Below are 18312 nucleotides of genomic sequence, written 5' to 3'. Positions count from 1 at the left end.
AGAAAGCAGGCGGAAGTACGTGTGTAATCTGCTGACAAGAAACTCGCCCGCCGACGAGGAAAATATTTTCGCAGGGGCGTGATTGCGCGTGCAAATACCAGTCTGCTTCCTTTGACTCTCGAAATCATCTCGGGGAACGAGATGCGGCGCCGGGGCAACCCCTGAGATTTCGACCGCCGTGCGTGCAAGACGCTCTAGCTCGCTCTCTCTGCTACAATAATATGCATAATTTGATTAAGCCGAGTGTACGCAATCTTCAGTACTTACACTCACAGCCAGAGATGAGAGTCGGGGGTGGCCGAAAATTAGACTTGTGAGCACTTCAAGACCCCTCGGCGCAAATGAAAAGTAATTTGAATTTTGGATGTGAAATTAAACTTTCGGCGGAGTTATTGTTAATAAGGATTATGATTCCTCTCCGCGTCTCTTCTTCGCGCTGCATAATTGCCACTTTTGATTGCTTTTGATCTCGTCGCACTCTTCACTCCAGATGTCAAGGAAAGAAGAGGAAGCTTTTCATTTTGAGAAATTTGCATGTGATTAAACTTCATCCTTCCGCAACAGCCGCAATATTTTGAGAGATGTAATGATTTTGTGCTGAAAGTCAAGATTGTTCTTCACTCAGCTCTGCTTCCAGGCTATTTTCAAATATGCAAATGTGGAATAATCAAGCAAACGCGCTAAATGAATGTGTTGTGGTGTGAAAGCAACTTGTGGTTGTAGTGGTAAGTTTGCAACAGTTTGCAATCAATTCAAATTTTGCCGAGATAAATTTTTGTGTTTATATTTTAATATATACAAAATAATTTTTTTTATAAAATTTTAAAGAAAAAATTAACAGAATGTAATATGTATATTTGTGAATAAGTATATTGAAAAGATTAAAGATTTACATGAATTTTTCGTTAAATAATAAAAGTAAAGTTGTACTTTTCTTCTTTCAATAAAAAAAAAAGAAATGAATATAGATTTTAAAAAGTAAAATGGAAAAAAAATGCAACGTTTAAATTCAAAATTATAATTTTACTAATTTTTAACAATCTTTCATGGCTGAAATGTTATAAGGGGCGTCACAGCAATAAAATTTTATTTCTATGGAGAAATATGAGTTTTTATTGTTAGTTCGCGTCTGAGGCATAACAGTTGATACAGAATCCAAATAGCTAAATAATCCTGCAGTCAGGCGTATTTCCCCGACTGCAGCGTTTCCTCTCAATAATCCTTTATCCGCAGTAATTAGAGTGTAAATTAAAATCCCCGCATTTACATTTTCCTCTCTTGGAGCGCGAAAAATGCCGCAACCAGTCGCGCAGCGCGGTGTGGAAAAATAAGAGGAAGGAATAAATAAAACACACTCTGTTTGCAGCGAGTTTGCTCGAGTGAAAAGTGTGCAGTAATAAAAGTTGACAAGCAAGGTGATGAAAAGAGGTCTCGATGGGTAAAAGAAAAGAAAAAGAAAAACGGATAAAACGGGGGGAAGTGCGCGCAGACAAAATATTTTCCAGCAGCAGGGTCGGCGGCACAGCATTCACGCAGGGAAATTTCATCAGCTCATCCTTTCGATCACCCCACGGGAAAAGTGTATACCAACACATAACACAGGCACGTCGCTTGTACTCTAGTAAAACAGATGCGGGATGGAAAAGGAACACACATACATGCACAGGAAGGCAAGCAGAGGCGAGGATGAGCGTAGATGAAGGAGGAAGCAGCGAGCTGGAGCCAATTTCTGCATCATTGACTGCACTCACCCCGGCCTCTGCGACAATGCAGGAAAAACTTCTTTATTACTTTCCGGCACTAGTTGCTGAATTATATGAAAAATTAAATGGTAAAATATTGCTCCGATGTAAAAGAAAAGTTTTCCAAAATATTTAAAATTTAAATAATAGAAAAATAGCAATTCTTATAAAAATTTATGATCATAATTTTTGCTTATCTGAATAAATGCATAATTTCTTGTACAAATATTTTTAAAACATTCTGTTGCAAGAAACCTGTTGATTTTTGTATTAAAATTAATATCAGTGTTAAAAATTCTGCCCCATGTTTTAGAAAAATCAATAATCTACAAAAAAATCTCGCATCTTATGTAATTCAAATGTAAATTTTGCAATGTTTCACATTTCTCTCCACAGCAATAAGGTTTGTTTATCAGCAAAAGGGGATCCTTTTGGGTTGGAACTCATTCCGATGCACGCGTGAGGCCTCTTCGTAAAGTTATGCGCAATTAAAATTCAGAATCAAGCCAATACATCAAAATGCGCTCGCAGGCGCCACACGCGATGATGTGCTCGCACCCTCCTTAATGTTATGCCACCTCCAGCGCGCGTCAATATTAAATAAGAGAGCAACGTACCAGCCACCAGAGAGTGAGAAAGAGCAGGGAGACGAGATAGAAAGCAAAAGCTGATGACAAATGAAGAGACAGAGAGCGTCTCTTCAAACAACGAGCGAAAAGAATCTTTAATCTATTTTCGAGACGGGAGCAAAAGAATTTCGCTGATGATGCCCATCGAGCGCACTGATGATCGCAACGCAATTTATACAAAAGACGTCCGTGCGCGGAAGAGTTATGAAGAAATTATTGTTTGGCACATGCAGCGGCAGACAAATCGCATTTGCCGAGAGCGCACCAATAATTTGTCTCTTCCCCCTTTCTTTGTGTGTGTGTGTGCGCGCCATTAGAAGAAAGATCTGTCGTCGGGCCGGAGAAGAGCAGCCTGCAAGATTGCACCCTCACTTCCTTCACTCCTATTAAATTTGCTCTGCCGCCGCGTGAGCAATGAAGTTACTCCCTAAAAGTATTGCTCAAGTAGATTTTAACCGTGCCAACAACTAACGAACGGGCCAGTGGCGGATCGGATCTTTAATGCACCAAATGCACACCTGAAATACATACATACTCCCACGCTATCCAGCACATAGAGAACAAAATATTGCATAATTGAATTTAACACCCTTAAAATATTTCTTCCACTATTTGCTGATTGAATAAACTTGACAAATAAATAGTTGGAGTATCTTCAGCACTGATATTATTTATTCTGATATGAAAAGAGTAAAATTTTCCACTTTGCATAAACATTATGTTTTATACTTGTTAAAATAAAACCCTATGACAGGAATATAATATTTAATATTTTTTTATAATTTGATTTGATTGAGTGAATTACAATTATTCAATTGGTATCTAAAGTTTTAAGCTGAAAAAAATTATATATAGTTTATCCTCAAAAATTATTTATTTCGATCGACTATTGATCATGGTTTTTATTTTAGTTGTGCAAAACCGCAATGACTTAAACTACTTTCCAGAAAAATATATTACCTTTAAAAAAAGCAATAAGTTATTATTTTAGAAATGGCAAAAGAAAATTAATAGAATGTTGTCTTGCTGTTATTTTTATCGATTTTTACAATTTTTCAAATAAAATAAACAATAATTTTAAACTCTGAAGATTACGCATCATAAAATAAATACAGATTTGCTAGTCAGTACAAAAGTGAAGCTGATTTTTAATGGACACACATCTTGTAAAAAAATATTCTCGCTTTAAACTTGTGGTATGTTGTGGTGCAGACGCCCCTGTTTGGCAGGCAACAACTGCTGCAGCGAAATTGTTTCCTCTATCGCTCTGATCAAACGCAGAAACCCCCGGAACAAAAGCTGCGCGCAAGAAAGTTCTCTCCTCCGCTGCCTGTTCCATAAATGAATGTCTTTTTTGGCCATTTTCTCGACTAATTGCGTGAAAGCCGTACAAAATGATAAGCCTTGAGCGCGCGTGGGGTCGGCAGAGGGCGGAAAGGAAAGGGAATACCATGTCTGTTTCGCGCCGAGGGCTATACAATATATGGGAAATAACAATTAATCAGACGTACAATGCACCTTATCAAGGAGGAAACGGCCAAATAATTGCACTCATTTGTGCGCCTGCTGTTTTTGCCGACCAGAAAGTTTTATTCTGTACAGCGAAAGCAAGAACAAAAAGCAAGGGGCCAGTTATTAAAAATAATCTGCCAAGGGTTGAACGATTGCTGCAGTAATTAAATAAAGAATATTAAGCCGTTGGAGTTTTTTTTTCTTCTGCAAAAGAACTGAAAAATATAAATTTAAATTTGTGCTCTCCCCCCCCCCCAAAATTTATTTTCATTTTGTTCCCTTTCTTAGAATAAAAGTTCATTTTACAGTATTTATGAGAGCAAATTATAAAATTTTCAATTCATTTATTATCTCACAAGAGGTTAAAAAAGGTTAGTTAAATCATTAACAAATATGAAATAAATTAAATATGATTATAGGGTTCCCTTGATTAACCCTAAAAAGTTATCAAAGTAGTAAATTCATAAGCAGCCTATATATTACATTGAAACGGTTGTTTCTAACCTGTCGTGTTTTTACGTGTGTTTGCTGTCAAACAAAACACAACGTAATTAAAGCGGCGGAATTATATGGAAACTAATGAGGAAGTTGCAGCCCATAAACAAACCGCACAAATACGCATTAATACGGCGGGTCGGGAGTATGACATTCAAAGCAAACGTGCATAATTACAAAGCTCCGACACACGCGTATAGTGCAACGCGCGCTCGACCACATCAAAGTCAGTCTCGAGAATAGTGGCGTATGGAAAGCGCTGATGAGAATGGCAGCTAATGAAGTTTGCGTTCGAAATAAGCATGGGAGGAAATGAGAAATGTGTGATTGAGGTATTAGAAAGCTTTAGCAATATAATGAATAATGAACAAGAGGAGGGTATACAATATAATTAAACAATTCTCTGGCCGGCCCTGCGGCATGATGGTAGCTTTTTGTAAATGTAATTAAATATTGTGAAGAAATTAATGTTAAATACAATGTCCGAAATTTGATTTCTGTGTAAGCATAGTTGTAAAAAAAATGTAATTTTTAAATTTTCTTTAAGGCGGTAAAAAAATTAATATTAAAAAAATTAATCGCACAATATTGATCTCTTTGATTGACTTGATTTTATCATTTTAACTGATTTCTCTTATACTCTATAATCGAATTTAAAATTGTAAAATTTACTCTTTTTGTTTAACCTTGGCTTCGTCATCATGGTTGGGGATTTGGATTAAAACTGTGAGGAATTGTTGCATACATGAATAGAGAGTGTATGGCGCAAGAGGCTGAATTTGTATTGACATCCGCGCGACAGATTTACTCTCAAGCGGTTTACAGTATTGACTAGTGAAAAGCTACATATCAGCATTTTACAATCCAGCGTCAACTTGAAAAGAAGATGAGATTATATCATCTATGTACATAAAAAAGAATTTTAATTAAATTATTACTTAAATATCACGATATAAATGCGGATTGTGAGACGACGGCGCACGAAAGATCAGCCAGCAAACAGCATTAAAAAAATTTGGCATAAATAAACCTTAATGTTTGAAATAACATGGCGTTGGCATAGCGAGTATTGGTGCCTTTTTAGAAAATGATTTTTTTTAATAAGTAAACTGTCTTATTTAGCAAATATTTATTCCTTTTAAAGAAATAATTATTTGTACTCATGGTTTGAATTATGGAAGTTTTAAGGAAGTGATTCTTTAAGACGTTTTAAGACTGGGAGGGTGATTTAAGCAGAGATATGGAAAAGGAAAACGGTAGTTAGGGGTAGAGGTATCTTCGCGCAGTGCCACCTTTGTTAGGGGAGAAGGCATTTTTCTTTTCACTCTGACACACTGCCTCCTCCTAACAAGGGCTGCATGCATCTGATAAAATGCCTACCCGTTGTTGGGGAAAGAGAGAGGAGTTTCACTTTCTTATCGCACCCTGTGTGACGTGCTAAAATAGCTGTGTGTGGATGTGCAAGTGTGTGCGTTCCTCCACCTCCTCGCAGACTAATGTATTATATTGCATGGTAATTTGAAACTTTATTACTGCGGGATATTATTATTCAACGGGGGAGGATAACTGCCGTGAAATGTGTTTCATTAAGTCTACCTTTCGTCGGCAGATAACAATTTGCCTCCGCAATTAATTGCCTTCCGAGAGTTTTACCAGCTATGTGATTTATAGGCATATCAAATTTCCAAACATTTCTTGCATACTCTGGGTTCAATATTAATTTATTAAATTAGCAGTTTATATGGAACACCATACATCACACTAACTTGATCAAAATTCAAAATATACACAACAAACAACAATACAAATTAACAGCGTGTGGGAATCTAAGACAAGATGTGCCTTTGATCTATTTTTCCATTTTTGTTGCAACCGGCTCTCCATCGGTAGGTATCAAGCCGAAACTTTTGCCACTTGCGTCTTCAGATGGAGCTGCAAGAGGGTCCCATTTCACCTCTATTTTCACTGCAGAGTTAGGAGCCGGCTTGATTGTGGCCAGTTTAGATTTGTGCTTCTTGCTCTCTGAATGAGTCTTGAATTGGCTCTCCGAGTTTACAGAGAGATTGCAAATAGAGCAGTAGTAATTTCCTATCAATGTAAAAATGATTCGTTTAAAATAAAAATTACCCCTATGTTATAGCATTTACCAGAGGGAGTTCGGAAATTTGCCATGTCGGAAGCAGTGCCAGGCTTTTTGACACCTTGCTTGTTATCCTTTGAAGCTGCTGAGAGAAGAGTTTCCTTTGGTGGGGCTGGCTCCTCTATGGGAAAAAGAATTGCAGATGCTTCATTCGATATAATTATGCAAGGTGCAAAAACTACCTAAAAAGATCCCTTGGGGTAGATTAGCTTGAGATTTTTGCTTGGCAGCCCATTTTTTCTGATGTCGACTTCCCTTAAGGTGGTTTTGCATTTGATCTTGGGATGTTGTGTAACAGTCGCACACATCACAATAGACCCTATTTTGCAAGAAATAAAAATTTGTGGAAGTGCAGATCATTTGTTTTACTTCAACGACTTGTCAGGAGGCGCTTTGGGCATGATCACACTTACAGAGACGACCTCATCAGGGGGGCTCACAAATTCAGATCCAATTCCAAATCTCCCCGTAGGGTCCTCAGCTGGAGCTTGCATTGGCCTGTAAAAATAATTACATTGCATTCCCGTATAAAAACACAAAAATATTCCTTACTTTACTTGCCACTCGCAAGTTTCAGGATTGTAATATTTTGCATTTTTGGGATCCAGTCCTTTCATCCTCCTAAAATGGTTTCTACTCATAAAGTGCTGAGCTGCCTGTACAGGTGAAACAAACGACACATTGCAATGGACACACTCCATTTTCTGACTTTCAATCACCTTGAAGAATATAATAAGAAATTTGATGTTAAAAAAACTAAAATTAATTACAGCTGACTGCTTTTCGAGTGAACCATTGCTCTGATTGTTTGAAGGGATAGAGGTACTTTCTTCAGATTCTTCCAGTTTCAAATTTGCGGTGATCAAAATGGGCTTTGTTGAACCACTTTCATCACTAAGTTTTGGCTTTTTAGCTTCAGAGGCTTCACTCTCCGGTCCTTTGTGGTTAGCCATGTACTGCCGAACTTTCTTTTCGTGAGTTTTCCCACTATAGTGTAGCTTAGCCATAACAGTCGAGTTCATCTGTCAAGGATTCATTATTTATAATATTGGTGCGCAAAACTAAAAATGTTTCTTACTTTGGCGTTACAAAGGTCACACTTCAGCGGGCTAAACATTTCAAGCAATTCCTTTGGCAAAGACATGTCCTTACTGTTAAGGACTGATTCAAGCACTAAATTAAAAATAAAATTATTCAAAGAATCACAAAGAATCAATTCAATTTTAAGTAATTTACTTCTGTTTTCAATTCCTTACATTTTTGCTTAGCTGCTGCAACATCAACCTTGCCAGAGGGGTTGACACTCATATTGTAAGGACTGGCCTTTTTGTTTTTAGGGGCATCTTTGAACAGTGGAGGTGGCCTTGGATGCATATGTTGATCATTCGCTGAATGCTGATCTGGAAAATGAGACCTTGTAGGTTGTCCGAAACCAGGTCTTCTAAAAGATCCACGCGGTCTATTTCTGAAATCTTGAGGGGGTGGACCACCACCAGGTCCATCCTGCCACGGCCCACTTAAACCCATTGGACCGGGGGCTGGGTTTCGGTGAGGCGCCGGGCCTCGATACGGGACTCTTCTCTTCCGCTCCATCGGAGGCCCTTCTCCATAGTCCAAGTCAGCCATTGGAGATCTAAATTCATCATTTCTAAAAGACGAGAAGGACGACGTATTTTGACACGACGGAATGGTAAAGTTGTTAGGGTTGAACTGCGGCACGTTTGCTGGTGGTGGAACTAAAAGGAAAAAAACCGGAGAAAAACGATTTAATTAATATTTAATTTAAATATATTTAGTAATTTTATTACTACCATTTCTGAAGTAATTTATTTCTTCGTGATCCCATTGATTGCTTCGCCAGTCCATGATCGCGCAAATTGATTGCGGTCCTTTGAAGTGAATGATTTTCGGTGCACCTGACACCTGATTTTCTGCTTGTTTTCTTTTTAGAAGATGCAAGAAGAGGGCGTAACCCAAAACCCAACAGTTTGATTTGAGATGGGTGACGCGTGCGATGCCGGCTGCATACTTTTTAACTCTGCAGGCGCTCAAAAGTTTCTTCTTTTCCATACTTTTCTCTCTGCTTCTGTCCATTCAACACACCGCGGTCCAAAATTTTTGCCCAAATAGATTTTTATTCAATTTAATAAGTGATGAGCATAAAAGAAAAATTCCAAGCGCTGCGTTTTATGACATGTGAACAAATCGCCTAATTTATTAATTTACTTCTATTTAATAATTTTTTTTTCTCCAAATTTACTCTGCTGCGTCCAACGCTGCTTGCAAATTAGATGGTGTCCAAATATTTGTGTTACTTTTACAAACAAAGAGAACATTCCTATCAATGTAAGCTTGAATTTTTCCGCATTTGTAGACCTGCTTTGCCTCATGGTATCGGTTGGGGATCGGCATGAACAAAATTCCTCGTTCTTCACATTTTTTCTGCAGCAGTTCTTTGAAACCGTGCGGAATCTGTCCTGCAGTCCTGACAGCTTCAGCCATAATCTGATAAAATTTAAATAGTAGAAAATTTGCTTTAAAATATATAATAAGAGAACAACCTCGTGCGCTTCTCTCTGAGTTGGCGGAGGTGGTGGTGGAGGCACTGTCAAGAAAGCAAGACTTTGATTTTGACTGACAGCTACTGCTGCCCTGTTCATTAGCTGGAGTGCATCATTAAGTTTAGCTAAAAATTTGAATTAAATTAGACTAAAACTTTGAATTTGATGTCTTTTTAAAAAGACCTTTAACCGCAGGCTGATTTCTCAGTAAGACTGGAATCATGCCTTTCCAGCCTCGGAACCAATTCCCAACCTCGTCGAAGTTAGGATTGTGAGTTAACCACATTGTGAGAACGTGGAGCCACTTCGGGAAGAAGAATTTCTCTAACAAAGTAGCCATAGCATAAAGCGGCATCAACTCTTCCCACTGGATCACCCAATTCCATTGATCTAGATTAAAAAGAGAAATTATAAAGATTCAATTATAAGTTTAAAATTCTACCAAGTTGTTGTTGATGAGGATTAATGACCAGCTCTTGCAAAGCTGTTTGCAGTTTGGGTAGAATGTTGGCCATGAGGAAGGCGTCCATGTCTCCTTGAGGAAACGCTTGTTTCCAAGGTTTTAACATCAAAAGTGCTGAATTGTCCGATGGATGCCAAGCAGTCAGGGCAGAAGAAAGTTTCCTCCTGATCACTGGATATATTGTTGTAATTAGCCGCTCTTTCGCATAAGGAATCCACGGGTGTAGCCACTGATGAACAGGTACTATGTCTGTCAAAGGATTCCAGTTCTGGACTTCTTGTTCAATGCGAGGCATGACCAGTTGTTCCACAACCGAGTTCAAAATCCAACTTGGCACAATACCTTTCCATGTTTCGATCAAAGCAATCATGCTGGTGCTCTGCCGACAGTTCCAATTGCTACAAATTTTTACTTAGAATTAATATAATTTTAATATTTGTTTGAATAACCTTGCTGCGGTCCTAATACTGGGAGTCCAAGATCCCCAAACTAAAGTATGGAATGGATCCTTGGCTGCCGCTGAGCTCAAAGTGTGGCTCTTTTCATTTTCCAATATTTTTTGCCACCTTTGGAATTCCGACGTAAAAAGCGAGGGGTCTTCAAGAGGTTTCCAAGACTTCAATTTTTCCCTCAGAATAGGGCTGATCAAATTAGATGCCATTGTTCCCATTTCATATATTTCATACTCGGCATTGTGCTTCTCCTATAAATAATTAAAAGTAAAAAGATCTGCGGAAAGATAAAAAGTAAATTCAAACCTTTAGCTCTTTGATACAGAATGCTGCCTTTTCAAGCGACAAAGGCTTCTCACACAATTTTTCAATAAGCTGAAGAGCAGATTCACTATTTTCAATTTGTTTTCCTTGCTTGTCAATAACTTCACCAAGCTTTTCAACTTCCTGCTCTATTACAATTTTTCTGTCTTTATTTGTCCTTACACGTCGATCATTTTCAAGAATGTCCTACAATAAAAACTCTTCCAGTAAATATTTTTGTTTTTAACTCATTTTAACTCTTACCTGCTCACACATTGTGACCAGAAGGTCTAAATTGTGCATTAGTTCTGGCAAATTAAAATGGACAAGTTCTTCTTTAGGAACGTCATCATCTGTTGGCCTGTGCTGGCCAGCAATAGCATGATAGCCACTTAAAACCCTCTGCTCTGGGCCAGTCATGTCAATCACTTTGACCTTACTCAAATTGCTGAAAAATTTGATTAAAAAATATCATTTTTAACACATTTTTGTTTACCTATAGTCTTTGATTGACGGCCCTAATTTTCCTTTGCCCTCTTCGATGACTTGGTCAACAGACTTATAGACATACTTCACCTTGGACTTCTTTTTTGATGCATTTTCTCCTTTTCGCCACTGAGACATTTTCTCAGTGAACTCTTTTGCCTCCTCCTCGTCAGAGTCCATTTTTTCCTCTTTCTTCTGACCTGCTATCCTCTGACCAGTCTCTGGACCATATGCTCCAATGGCTCCTCTTCCTTTTCTAACCGCAGCTTCAACTGGGGCAGCAATGCCCTGCAGATTGCGGCCCAAACCTTTTCCAGGCTGGTAACCCATCTAAAAATTTATAAGTGTTTAAGACAAACTCAAGAGAAAATATTAATTGACTTTACTTGCAACAGAAGCTTTGCTCCAATTCCTTTAGTGTGCTTCTCCCAGCTGCCCACTCCTTTCTGTATAAGTTTTCTGCTAGCCATGTCAGGACCTCTCTTTCTCAGCCCTGCAATGTCTCCATCGATCTCAAAGGAAGGCCCTGCACCAAATCCAGATCTTTTTGAACTTCCTCCCAAGCCAGACCGTTTTCCAAAGCCAGCTCTGGGCATTTGCTCTTCCTCGCTGCATAAATAGAATGGTTAATAATTAACTAATGCAAATTGAATATCAAATATTGGTTTCTATCAACCTTGATGAATTGGCCTGTGTTTCTGTTTGCTCCTCGTCTTCTTCACCCTCATTTTCCTTCTTCACTGCTGTTTTTTCCGCCTTTTTCTTGCCAGCCTGTTGAATACCACCTGCTACAAAACTGACAGGTGCTGTGTAGCTTTGTTTCTTTTTTGTTGGCTTAAAGCTTGGCCTTCTAGATGAAGAAGTTCCTGCCTCATCGTCACTGTCTTCTGCCCAAATACCTGTGTTGTGTGTGAACAAAAGTTTAATCAATACTTACAATATGTATTTTCCAAAACTATACAAATAATTAGATTGAAATTACACATCTAAAAATAAGCAACGAACCATAGATTTGCTTATTCTTAGACAAGCGATGTCTCGGGCGGTTGATGTTGAACTCATTGTCGAGGTCGTAGTCAGTAACTTCAAACTTTTCCACCTCTTCGTCTGACATCTTCGAGACTTACAGAGATTTTATGCGAATTTTATACTACTTTTGAATACAAATACATAAACGAGAGCTGCGATATTATATAATTTACAGAACTTTTGAGAACTTATATTATGCATCTGTTGAGTACATACAGCGATGCGGCATGTAATGTAAACAAAAACAAAATCAGCCAGGCGTTACGCCCCCTTAATTTTCTTTCTCCCGATTGGTCGGACGGTCAAAAGTTTGTTCTTCTTGTTTTTGAAGATGCGTGCGGCCTCCTTGCGTGCGGCTGAACTCAACATGCATGTCTCTCTCTTGTTTTGATTACAACAAAATTCTTTTACCAGGGCCGCAGCAAGTTGAGAAAAACGTGTCCAGTTAAAATTAAAATATTTCAATTGTTGAAGCAGTAGGAAAAAGGAAAAAGGATCGAGAGGAGGTTTTGGCATTCGATTGTTGGTATAACCGTCAGTGAAGAATTCTTTATTCTTTATTTTAAATCAACCTGGCTGAACGATTGCTACTCTTAACGCGCAACATGGAAGGCATCAAGAGCAAAAAGAATTTCATTAAATACGACGAAATCAAGAGATTGCTGAAGCTGCCCGAATTCAAAGGCATCAGATGCGCCAATTCCTACAACAACTTCGTTGTTACTCTGCCGTCATCGAGCGAAGTTTCCAACTCTGCAAGTTCCAGCTTGGTAACTAGCATCCGGCATTAAAAATTCTTTTTACGTTTAAATTCAAAATTCATTAAATATTTATGTGATTTTAAATCACATCAGTTTTGTGTGTAGGGGAAATTATGAATTATTTACAAAGAATTTTCATGAAAAGTACATACATCATATACTATTGAAGTTCTTTGGTAAGAATTTAAAATTTTCAGATCAACATCCCTGCTGAGATTTTGCGAAACAACAATAGTGGATCATTGCTGAGGGTTCCGAGTGGAGACCATGGTCCAGACAACGAGAACAAAGAGAACGTTGCAAGGAACAATGCCTGGAGTGAAGAAGATGGCGCCTGGACAAATACAAAAGAATCCTCAGGTGTTCAAATTCCGTACAGCAGCATTCCTGATCTCCTGAGTGGTTATGATGAGTACCTGAAAGCATTCTACAATGGCAGCAGCAATGGTGTTCTCAGGGTGACAACTCAAGGCACCCTTTCACTCAGCTTTGGCACAGGCATGCAAGTCGATGTATCTATCAATGGTGCCATTCGAGTTGTTAATCCTAAGGTATATTAATAAACCACTGAACATGTTTTTATTTCATTTCATTTAAAAGTTGCAAAATCTTTAATATTTCACAGTAACAAGAATATACTAAAAAAAAAAAAAAATACGTCATTAGTTTTTATCAAATATTTTGTTTGGTGCAAAATATTGTTGAAAAGTGAGCAATGCAAGCATTAATTTCTCCACAGGCTCACATTGCCATTGGAATCAACCACGACGGTTTGGCCACTGCTGTGATGCACCCCATGGGCAGAGTGCACCATGAAGGCGAAACTGCCCTCCTGATGGCTTGGGACATGCAGAACGGCATCCATAAGTATGCCAAATTGTGGCCGGACAAGTCATCCTTCAAGTCGAGTGACATGTCCTTCTCCTACACCATGGACTCTGCAGGCACTCGAACTACCATGACTCAACTGCCGAAGATCTCCACCAATGACATTTCGCTCCCAGTCTTCTACGACACCTCCCCTCATGGCTCTCAATTCAAAAATGAGGCCGAAGCAGCCATGAATGGAGCCAAATCTTACACTGACGCCCAGGGCTTTCATGTCTGGAAATTTTGCAATGTTATCATCAAGTACCTGGACGGTGAACTCAGGTAAAGATATTTAATTTAAAATGAAGCTTAATCTGATGGTCCAATTATTTAAGAATTGCAAGGCCACCAACAGTGCATATGAGAACTTCAGCAGTTACTGGTTGTCTGGGAATTTCCACTGACGCACTTCATTGCACTGCCACTCAGGGAGACATGTGCCACATGTTTGTCCGCTTTGGATTAAACAAAATGCACTACAATGGACAGAACTTCAAGATCAGAACACAAGGTCAATCTGCTGGCTTTGACGAGCAGAATAGAATCACATTGTTTTAATTGCTGCGAAGAGTTGAAAAGAATATGTAAAATCAAGTTTACTGTATAAGAAAGAAAAAGACTGTATTGAATGTTCTAGTGGAAAAGTTGCTTTTAGTCTGAAAAAATGTGTTCTTGTCATTAATATAAAACTGAATTATTGTGAGCAGAAAGCACGCTATGATTTCAAACTGATTCACACTCGGACATTAAATGTGAAAGTGCTACCTTGTGGCTGCTTGATATAATGTTAAGATTTTTTTCTTGTGAAGTATAAGTTTTTGTTGATAAAACGGAATGATGAAGATGAAATTAAATAAATGAAGTGATTTATGAGATATATGCCCTGAAATAAAATATAATTTTCAATACATTTGTAATATTTAGATAATAAGAGAATTTATTCTCATAAAAATGGGAGGGGGAAAGAACAAACCAATTATTTTGTTAACGAATATAATAAACTCAAATTTATTACCAGCTTAATGGTTTTATTTTGAATGAAAAAAGCAGTTTATAATATACATGACTTCTGATTAATGGCCTATTAATAGGCGATATGATAAGGAATATTGGCTAAGGTTGCTGACGGACTAGATACAACTCATTGCAGTGTGTAAGCACATACAAGGGATTATGCAGCAAACATACCCTGGGTATTCCATTCTCAAGCAATATTTCTGCAAACTAGAAATGAAGATGATTCAATAATGTTAGTAAAGTAAGTGTACGAGTTATTTCAACACACCTTTGCAGCTTGCTCAACGTCTGAACTTACGATGACAGAAATTTTGCCTTTGAAATTGTTGACCATCGTCAAATCAGGCTCATTGGCGCCATCACCATAAGGAATGTTAACACTTTTCATGAATGAAACTGAGCTAAACCTAAAAAACTTTGGTAGTGTATATTACTGTTATTGAAAAAAATGTATATGTTTCTTACTCTTCTGTGGAGCGAATGTCTACAATTTGAAGACAGTTTTTATCTCTGGTCGGCTCCAATAATTCAACAAAATCCCTCCCACTTATCCTTGGGCAAAGTTCTGCCTTCAATTCTGCAATCGATTGAGCTTCCACGTCCTTTAGAAAATTAAAATAATTTTTTTTTTTTTATAGATAAAATTTTAAAAGAAATAACCATTGGGGTGTCTAGAATTTCAGTCTTAAGGCTGTGCTCTCGGAACGTAGCGCTTTTGGGTGTTGCACAATACAGAGCGACAGAGTCTGTTGTGCACTTTCCAATATCTATATCTGCTCAAAAATAACTCATTGAAGTAAACCATCACATATTAAATGATAGGAACAACTAACCCGGAAGATCAGAGAACAGAAGAATACATTCATTGAACCCAGAAGATAGCAAGGTATCTCGTAACTGGCGCAGGATCGCCAAGCCTATGAAAAGTGGGAAGGATGAATCTCCCAGCAGCAGCCTATCCCATAGCGGCAGTATTTTGTGAAGGGGAAATACATCTGCAATCATTAATGATTTTTTTTATGTTTACCAAATTCAAAGTTTTTGTGTGTTGGCTTACTTACGAGAGAACATGGTGAGGAACCAAGGAATGGCAAAAAGTTCGGGAACGAAAGCAATTTCTCTCATGTGCATTGCCAGGACAGGCTCGTGAAAAGCGGTCAGCCTGGCAAAAACAGCCAAATATTCTTGAACAACAGCCCAATTGTCCTGCAAGAAAAATCCTTGCAAGTACTTGGGAACGAAAGCTGCCAGACATGCATAAGCTCGAGCTTCGTTGTTGAAGTTCAGATAGAGGAATGGTGCGCACAGAGAGTCAATGCCCTGCCAGTAAACATACTGAGGGTGGCCAACCACCCACGCCTTCAGCAGTCTCTTAAATTTTAGATGTCCCACAGCAGAAGAGAGCAGTTCATCGTACTGATGACAACGAGGAATATCAACCTCTATCTGAAATATATTGTTTCAATTTAAACCGATGCATCGGTTTTGTTGTTTTAACCTAACCTGTCTATCAGTTGAAGTGGGTGTCTCTTTATCAAGAGATACATACTGGCCTTCAATGTCACCTTTTGCATTGAGCAATGCAGCCCAAACTGCAGCTCTGTACAATGGGGGAACATCCTGTTTGGCTTCCCTAAGAATCCGCGCGTGTTGATGAGGCCAAGCCTTTTGGGAAATTTTTTAAATAAACAAATATCTTGGAGGAACAATATTAATAAATTACTTTCAGCAAGCGGTCAAACAGAATAATTCTGTGGAATTGGTATTCTGTATCCCTCTCTCTAATAACAAGAGGCAAGCAACATGTTTCAGCACTCGGGCCCCAAGATCCAATTTCACTGAAAATAAACCATGTTTTCAGAAAAATATTGAAGAACAAATTTTTCACTTACGGTGTCTCAATAAGAGGGAAATAACTTTCAGGGGGAACGTTCTCAAGTCGGTTGTACAAACTTTCCATGGGAAGAGGCACAACTCTGGGATCATACAAAGTTGCTGGATCTCGAGTAGCACCAAAATGTTTACCCTCCAATAAAACTAGGCTGGATTTACAGATAAAATTTAATTAAAATATTAGAGTTTAAAAAGAATCAACTCACTTTCCAATAGATAAAATTGGAGGCCTTCTTCTTACTAAACCTTGGCGCCGCAGCTCCCCATGAACGTCACCTCCTGCCAGTTGCCACAAATAAAAAATCTCTTGCAGACTTCGTTCTCCCAGGTAGTCTCTTCTCAAAGTCTAATTTTATATTATTATCTTTATCCACAAATTTAACTTAAGTAAGCTTCCAAACCTGTTTCAGAGGACTTTTCAGTAGAGATTCTTGCTCTTGAAATCCCTCAAAAATTTTGTTGCTCAAGAGCTGCAAAGGTGAAGGTCGTTTCGAAGGCATCACAGACAGACAAGCTTCCAGAATTTCTTTTAAATCACCATCCATGTTCTTAAAAATATTAAGTTCTTTATTGACTCTGTTGTTGAATAAATTAATTTTTGCAAGCAACCTCATAAGCTTTTTCGTTGCCAGATTCCCTGGCCAGTCTTTCCAAAACAGATCCTTCACAATGAACCAAGCTAAGAACTCTCCGCAGACTTCTTGCCAACTGAACCATATTTCCTCCAGCCGAATGTGGAGACGAAGGTGCCTCGCCTAGTGCAAGTTCAGCCCCAATCATGCCCAAAGACCACACATCAACTTTATTTGATGTCAAAGATGAACCCTGAGGACCAGCAAGAAGAACTTCAGGAGCAAGGTACCGTGGTTGCCTAAGAGATAAAATTTTACTATCAGAATTCAGTTAAAAAAAGGTATTTACCCAATCGGGAAAGTGACAAACTTTCCCTCTCCTGTCATATAGTAGAGGCCGTAGTTAAACAACTTTGCTTCTCCACTCCATCCTATCAAAATGTTTTCAGGGTCCAGCGCTCGGTGGACGACTCCGTTTTCTTCCAAATAAGCAAGGGCCTTGAGGATTTGGTGCATAAGTAGAATAATTTCTTTTGGCTCCCATTTTTTGGTGCCAGCCATGATTTGTGACAAACTTTTTGGGAACAGCTCACACACCACTGATATTCTTTCTAGAAGCAAAACAAATTACAATTAATGTTAGCAAAACATAAAAATGGTGTTAGTTTAAAACAATAAATATCACCACAGTAAAAATTTGCAGAAGTAACTGAAAAATGTTATGAAAATAATCCAGGTAATTATTATTATTTTTTAAATTTAAAAATTTGGTTACAAATATATATTAATACCATGTTTTCCTCTAATAACATCCAGGTACGAGCATAAATAAGGGTGCTTCAGTGTCTTCAGTTTTTGAGCGGTCCCCAGAATGCTGATTGAATTTGGAGTGAGCGGAAGCCCATTGCTGCCACATGACTCAAGTGAATGGCTCTTCGCAAAAAAAGTTGTAGCTCCAAAACGAACCTTTCCTGAATATTCAGCCATCTGACCGATTTCCAACTCCTGTTTTGGAAACATTTTATGAAATTAAAGAAGTTATACACATACATCCACATTTATTTTTTATTCAAAATGCGAAAAAGCATCGTGTTCAAAATATGCCGATTAAAATATTTTATGATTTATTCAGATTGAATAATTTCATTTACGTAGTTACGTACATACCTCGAAATATTTAGAATATTATTTACATATTTTGAATTATTCCGTTGAAAATATTACAACTTATATCTCGTTATATCTAATCCCCGTAAAGGGCGTAAAGTGAAAAAATGCTAAGTGTAATTCCAATCAACAAAAATCAACTTTTGAAAGGGCGAGGGCGGTGTTCGGGGGGTGTGTCTTTTGTTTGAAAAATCAAGACGTGAGCGTGACAAATCATAAG

The 18312-nt window shown here is 38.1% G+C and overlaps 4 protein-coding genes across 4 annotated transcripts; 1 reads left to right on the top strand and 3 right to left on the bottom strand.

Annotated features, from left to right (window-relative positions):
- Positions 1-6081: 6081 nt before the first annotated feature.
- Positions 6082-8481, bottom strand: LOC132203076 (zinc finger protein 385B). The gene is made up of 9 exons (XM_059630536.1): positions 8330-8481; positions 7775-8254; positions 7597-7691; positions 7289-7540; positions 7071-7237; positions 6888-7016; positions 6701-6837; positions 6526-6639; positions 6082-6466 (listed from the first exon to the last, which is right to left on the bottom strand). The coding sequence occupies exons 1-9, from the start codon at positions 8382-8384 to the stop codon at positions 6228-6230; spliced, it is 1668 nt and encodes a 555-aa protein (XP_059486519.1). The 5' UTR covers positions 8385-8481; the 3' UTR covers positions 6082-6227.
- Positions 8482-8686: 205 nt separating this feature from the next.
- On the bottom strand, positions 8687-12040 carry LOC132203074 (septin-interacting protein 1). Its single transcript, XM_059630534.1, has 11 exons — positions 11789-12040; positions 11460-11682; positions 11170-11392; positions 10794-11113; positions 10562-10745; positions 10301-10504; positions 9992-10245; positions 9522-9940; positions 9263-9469; positions 9080-9204; positions 8687-9023 (listed from the first exon to the last, which is right to left on the bottom strand). The coding sequence occupies exons 1-11, from the start codon at positions 11895-11897 to the stop codon at positions 8775-8777; spliced, it is 2517 nt and encodes an 838-aa protein (XP_059486517.1). The 5' UTR covers positions 11898-12040; the 3' UTR covers positions 8687-8774.
- A 105-nt stretch (positions 12041-12145) lies between these two features.
- Positions 12146-14460, top strand: LOC132203077 (uncharacterized). The gene is made up of 4 exons (XM_059630537.1): positions 12146-12582; positions 12771-13124; positions 13313-13725; positions 13779-14460. Exons 1-4 carry the CDS (start codon positions 12418-12420, stop codon positions 13999-14001), a joined length of 1155 nt encoding a protein of 384 aa, XP_059486520.1. The 5' UTR covers positions 12146-12417; the 3' UTR covers positions 14002-14460.
- LOC132203075 (TBC domain-containing protein kinase-like protein) lies at positions 14428-18267 on the bottom strand. The gene is made up of 15 exons (XM_059630535.1): positions 18093-18267; positions 17717-17930; positions 17275-17536; positions 16963-17224; positions 16755-16901; positions 16560-16699; positions 16353-16502; positions 16184-16298; positions 15964-16125; positions 15522-15906; positions 15294-15455; positions 15121-15233; positions 14926-15062; positions 14729-14867; positions 14428-14667 (listed from the first exon to the last, which is right to left on the bottom strand). The coding sequence occupies exons 2-15, from the start codon at positions 17910-17912 to the stop codon at positions 14557-14559; spliced, it is 2481 nt and encodes an 826-aa protein (XP_059486518.1). The 5' UTR covers positions 17913-17930; positions 18093-18267; the 3' UTR covers positions 14428-14556.
- Positions 18268-18312: the final 45 nt, after the last annotated feature.

Source organism: Neocloeon triangulifer, unplaced genomic scaffold (genome assembly GCF_031216515.1).
Source record: "Neocloeon triangulifer isolate White Clay Creek 2 clone unplaced genomic scaffold, ASM3121651v1 ptg000017l, whole genome shotgun sequence".
Taxonomy (NCBI): Eukaryota; Metazoa; Arthropoda; class Insecta; order Ephemeroptera; family Baetidae; genus Neocloeon; species Neocloeon triangulifer.
This window is presented reverse-complemented; position numbering and strand designations above follow the sequence as displayed.